The 6,144-nt window shown below is 40.6% G+C and overlaps 1 protein-coding gene across 1 annotated transcript in view; it reads right to left on the bottom strand.

The window, feature by feature from the left end:
- LOC107734026 (potassium channel subfamily K member 9-like) overlaps positions 1–5,310 on the bottom strand; it is a 40,956-nt gene extending 35,646 nt beyond the window's left edge. The window contains exon 1 of the mRNA XM_016545881.1: positions 4,999–5,310. Within this exon, the coding sequence (XP_016401367.1) occupies positions 4,999–5,281 (283 nt within the window). The 5' untranslated portion in view covers positions 5,282–5,310. The remainder of the gene's footprint in view (positions 1–4,998) is intronic.
- Positions 5,311–6,144: the final 834 nt, after the last annotated feature.

The raw sequence follows: 6,144 nt of genomic DNA, 5'->3' as shown, positions 1-6,144 counted from the left end.
ACTGGGGATCAGGAGCCCGTCCGGGGCTAAATTGGGGATCGTGAGCCATTCCTAGGCTCGACAGGGGATCGGGAGCCATTCCTAGGCTCGACAGGGGATCGGGAGCCATTCCTAGGCTCGACAGGGGATCGGGAGACATTCCTAGGCTCGACAGGGGATCGAGCGCCATTCCGAGGCTCGACAGGGGATCGGGAGCCATTCCGAGGCTCGACAGGGGATCGGGAGCCCTTCCTGGGCTAAACTGAGGATTCCGAGGTCTCTCCTCCTCGGTTTGACACTGAATTCCCTCCATATTCTGACCATTATGTCCCGCCATAGTCAGCTCACCCTCAGCCATGATGCAGGGGGCGGTGCTCCTCTCCGCACTCACACCGTCCACGGCCTGCTCCCTCGTGGTGGACACTGTCACTGGCTCTCTTATCGGCCTAGAAAATCGCAACTTTTCATTTTCCGTCGGTCTTAGTACACGATGTAACTAGAGAAGAGTCAAGTTTTAAATAGGAAAAATATAGAAACTCTTTGGTCTTTTTTGAGCGAGATGCTAACGGTCTAATCAGATTCAATGATCTATGCTAAGCTACAGCTAAAAGTGCTACTACCAGACAATAGAGATCGGCTGAATGGATTCGAAAACGGTAAAACTCAACTGTTTAACTCTAGGGGAGTTGGTAAATGAGCCTATTTTCAAAAATAGTGGAGTGTTCCTTTAAACGTGCATCATTTATAATTTAATATATGCTGATGTTTCTTGACACTTCCAAATAGAATTTATAAGATGGTTTGCGTAAAGTTTCAGGAATCAGTAGAGTTCACATAAAAATTCATTTTGTTAACCCATTTTACTTCCATAGTCAGACTTATTGTGTGAAACTGGTTATTCTGAAAGAAAATTAGATTTTTTTTTTTTTCATCAGGAACTGATTGGATGAAATCAGAAAAGTGTGTTTAATACACTCTCAGAAAAAAAAGGTAAAATAGCTGTCACTGGGGTGGTAACTTTTCAAAAGGTACACTTTTGTATCTTATTTACCCTTAAAGGGTGCATATAAGTACCTCAAATGTACAAATTTGTATCTTTGAAAAGATACCGTCCTGGTGGTTTTGTACCATCTTTTTCTGAGAGTGTAGAAATAGGGTACATTTTTTACAACATGAAGAGAGAAGTCTGATTGTCCACATAAAAACAACAATAATATCAATCTCAGTTAAACCAAATAAACCTATCAGGCTATAAAAGCAATTCCTAACTTTACCAGTCTTATTGTATATGGAATTAAAAACATATTTATTTATGCATATTTATTTCATTTACAAAACCAAAATTCATCTCAAATACATAACAGGTGGTATGGAAAGTTAAGTTTGCACTTCAAACTGAACTACTAAAATACTCATCATCAGATCTAGGATGCTTTGAGCGATACTGCAGTAGTGTAAACACACACACACACACACACACACATGCAGTGCACTGCAGTATTGAAGCTGTCCTGCTGAGGTGTGGCTTCACACACACACACACACACACAATTTTCTCCTTCTCAACAATGCGATGATACACACAGATGAGATCATGAGGATGTCTAGAGCCAGTCATTCTGATGCTTTTGCACCATCATCCAAAAAAAGATTTCATTTAAATCACAAGAAAGAAAGAAAGAAAAATTATATTAAGCATAATTAAATATAATTATATTATATTTTTAAATCATCCAATACTAGTAAAACCATGCTATGCTTTGAAATAAATCAAAGTACTGAATGATTAGCATATCCATACACCATGGTATTTATAGTATAGTATAGTATATGGCCAAACAGCACTGAATTACAATGGTAAAGCAGGAAAGAAAGCTGTATGAAGTCACATGAGCATATTAGTGATGCATTAGTAAAAAATGCAAAAAATGCACAACGCTGTGTGCTCATCTGCATGTGCGTGTGTGTTTCTCGTGATCATACTGTATACAAAGGCACACAGCAGAACATTAGTGTCCTTTTACAGAACGGGATGCTTATTCATTATACACAAGAGCTGCTGTTCACACACCACTAAAACACCGTCAACACACTGAGTACCAACAGTCAAGTATATTCTGTACAGTAGACCTGCTGTGTGGACACGCAACATGCACTGCTGAGCATATCAAATACGATTTTAAAAAAACTGAACTCATACTTTTTAAAGATGGAAATCTATTCGTTTCATTTTTTATTAACTTTTGTCTACAATTTCACAGTAAACATGGGGTGAATTTTGAATCATTTCACTTTTGACTAGATGTCATTTTAAATGTATGTAAAAATAAATATAAAAATAAAATATCAAATGTTAAAAACTAAATAAAAATAATAAAACAAATGAATGTAAAATAAATACATGCATACATAAATCAATACAAGCTATTATGAAATATGTGACCCTGGAGCACAAAACCGGTTTTAAGTCGCTGGGGTATATTTGTAGCAATAGCCAAAAATACATTGTAAGGGTCAAAATGATTGATTTTTCTTTTATGCCAAAAATCATTAGGATATTAAATAAAGATCATGTTCCATGAAGATATTTTGTAAATTTCCTACTGTAAATATATCAAAACTTGATTTTTGATTAGTAATATGCATTGCTAAGAACTTCATTTGGACAACTTTAAAGGCGATTTTCTTAGTATTTAGATTTTTTGCACCCTCAGATTCCAGATTTTCAAATAGTTGTATCTCGGCCAAATATTGTCCTATCCTAACAAACCATACATCAATGGAAAGCTTATTTATTCAGCTTTCAGGTGATGTATAAATCTCCCTTATGACGACTGGTTTTGTGGTCCAGGGTCACATATATCAAATGTTAAAAGGTAAATAAAAGAAAATAAATATAACACTAATCAAGTAAAAATACAGGAATTCACTATGAGGTATTTCTGTTCATTTTGTTGGCATTTCTGACCTTGTGTATTATTTTTTTGTCATGTCTTTGGGTGCTGTACTAATTTTAGCATGACAAATGTACTATTTATTAAGAAATATTTCAGTTTTTTCTTCATTTTTCAATTAAACCATATTTCGTCAGAATATTGCTTTAATTGGTAACTAATTTAGTTTCCCCCCTGTGTCCTCAGTATTACTTCCCAACTACAGTATGTTAATCCCTCAAACCAGCAAATGCCTGATGACATCATCCTCCAGGAAATGGGAAGTGACATCATCATGGAATAGTGATGAATTTGAGGAATTCTGTGATGTGTTATGCTCTTCACTGATTTCTCACTCCATCCTGTTTGATAAAATGACAGAAAATTTTATAATTTCAAAAAGGTGAATAACACAAGTAATCAAAACCCTCTTCAGTTATGCCCTGCTTTCTTTCCATTACGTAAATCGTCAGATTAAAATGTACATAGTTGACCAGAGCACAAATATCAGTCTGGTTTACACTTTTCTTTGAACAGAAAAGAGTTTGAAAGGTGCTGCATAACAGGAATGAAGCAGCAGTAAAATGAGTGTGTATTCAAAGCGAGGAGCGTTAGCCATTCAAAAGCAAGGCCTGTAAAAGACCAGCACTGATTATAAAAGCAACATGTTCAACCTGTGAAAGGAAACCAGCACCTGAGCGTGTGCAGAAGAAAAATAGTGCTGAAGTTTTTGACGTGTTTCAGTTATAGTGTTTGGTTCTAAATGAAATGCTGCTTTGCTGTCGTCATGACACTTAGCATCATCTTTGCAGTGGCTATAGATGCTTCGCAATAAAGAAAAGACCAATCAATATGCAAATATATCTAGATTTAGATGGCCTGAATCTACAATTCAAAATCTGAATGGAGTCTGAACACTGAGCATTAATTGAACACGTTTAATACTTAAGACAAAGGCTTTAGAAACCAAAACCAGAATGTCTGAGGAATATCAATGCAGTGCTGCAATAATAATGTGCAGGATCAGTGAGGGGCGACCCAGCTGTAGCTGCAGCCGGCACCTGTTGCATCAGGATTGATTTTACAGCGCTTCTTCTACTGATCCATTAATGACACTGAATGATGATGCATTGAGAAATGAACTCAATCAGTGATACAATACTGCAACACGCAAAACTCTGGCCTCCATCTGACCTCAGCGCGTGTGTTTGTGCGCGAGAGAGATTACTGAGCCTCTCCAGCACGTCTCATGTCCTCATATGAACTGTCACGATGCCTGATCATAAAGACGCATTATGAATGTTTTATGTCATGCGGTGCTCGTTCAGGCTCTCTTGTTTCGGTGAGCTGTTCTTTCAGCACCACGGCACAAGGCTGAACTACAAACTTTACTAGTCCACACTATTACATATGCTGTCTGTGAATATAGATAATCATGCCATATTGACACATGTTTTATATTTTAATAAAAAACAATAAAGTAATTAGTATTCCCATATCTCTTTAAAGAACATTATGCAATGCTTCAGCAGCTCGTGCACATTAAAATCTCAATATGAAAACACAATAAGAAAATCAAAAAGACATTAAAGTACAGTTTAATGTCATTTCAAGCTATTTTAATATATATATATATATATATATATATATAATGTCAACTGCAATTTTGTCAAACAGCTCAGGTTACGCATTGCATAAAGTGACGATGTCAACACTTAGGTTAGAAATGTGTTTCGATGCAAATAATCGCCTTAGAACTAATAAACTACTTGCTTGACTAGTTATTTATGTAGTTTTTGTGATTTCTGAAATTACGCAACAAATGACACACCTGTGGTGTGATAATAACAGTGATTTCCTGCGCATTCAGAGTCCTGCACTAATAACGTCCCTTCATCTTGCCAGACAGACCCCAGTCTGGACTTTTCCTCCCGCTGAAATGATTAACCAGGTACCCCACGCGACGTCCATCATCACAATATACGAAGTGCAAAAAAGCTCTCTAATAAACCACAAGTTTATATCCAAACGAGACTCTTTTCGCCACCTCGCGTGAAAGACACGCGGAGAAGCAGCCGAAACTCACCTATAGTGGTTATGACAGTGATGGCAAAGTAAAAGGACCCTGCAAATTTCCACTGGACCCCTGCTCTGTGCGGCTCGGCCTCCATGATGATGGTCTCCAGCTTTTTATAGTCATCCTCACTGATGTTGTACTTGCCCTGGAGGCGCTTCTCCTCAGCCTCCAGCTGCTCCTTCTCCCGCATCTCGAAGTCCGACTCGAGCGCGTCAAACACCGCGGCCCCGACCAGCAGATAGGTGAACGTGCAGACGATCAGGGACAGCGTCCGCACGTTCTGCCTCTTCATGGCCACCAGGAACCGGCGGCTGAGGGGTTCATGTCCCCTCTTATCCCCCGGGAAGGCGCAGCAGCAGTCTGGAAAGGGCGGATAGGGGTAGTGCTGCTGTTGCTGCTGCTGCGTCTTCGGACACCGGTTGCGGTTGTAACAGGTCCCTTGATCGTGGTCCTGGCTGGTGGAGAGACACAGCAGACTGCTGGAGCGCCGGAACCACAAGCCCTGCAGCCGCGAAACTCTGCGCAAAACCTGCCCGAACCACAACAAAGTCCTCCCGGCGCGCAGTGCCATCAACTAGCGCGCTCCCCGCGTGATCTCCAAAGAGCTTCTGAACTGGAGAAGACGCCAGAAGCCACTGGGATTCATGCTCGAGTGATAATTACGCACCTGTTAAATTTCCTTCTCCACTGCGTTTAAACAAACTCATCGCCGTGGCCATCAGATATCCAAACTGCCCTGAACATCTTCCAGAAAAAGTTTCCCCGACCTGTTCATCTGAGTATCATCTTCAGCTGTTCTCACTCCGCCGGTGCGTGAGTAATGCCGGTGGTACCGGAGGAGGACCCGTGAACACGCAGCAGCAGCATCTGATGAGCGGCGGAGACGCGCAGCGCACGACTGATGCTCCAAACGTGATCCAATCCAGGAAAAACTCACTTATTCCCGTGGCTTTGCCGAAACGCTGAGCTTGATGATCCTATGAACAACAGGTCCGAGCGCGAACGTGCCCATCTGTTTCCCCGGCAACGCATGGATGGATGGGCTCGACTCTCATTTGGCTCCGTTTCGGCAAAGCTGCACTGTCACGGTATGCCACCGCAAGTGTCCGCTGGCAGACTTCAGTGTGTGCCACAGTGCCAGTCTGAGAAAAAAAC

Source organism: Sinocyclocheilus rhinocerous, unplaced genomic scaffold (assembly GCF_001515625.1).
Source record: "Sinocyclocheilus rhinocerous isolate Xijiao unplaced genomic scaffold, SAMN03320098_v1.1 scaffold430, whole genome shotgun sequence".
NCBI lineage: Eukaryota > Metazoa > Chordata > Actinopteri > Cypriniformes > Cyprinidae > Sinocyclocheilus > Sinocyclocheilus rhinocerous.
This window is presented reverse-complemented; position numbering and strand designations above follow the sequence as displayed.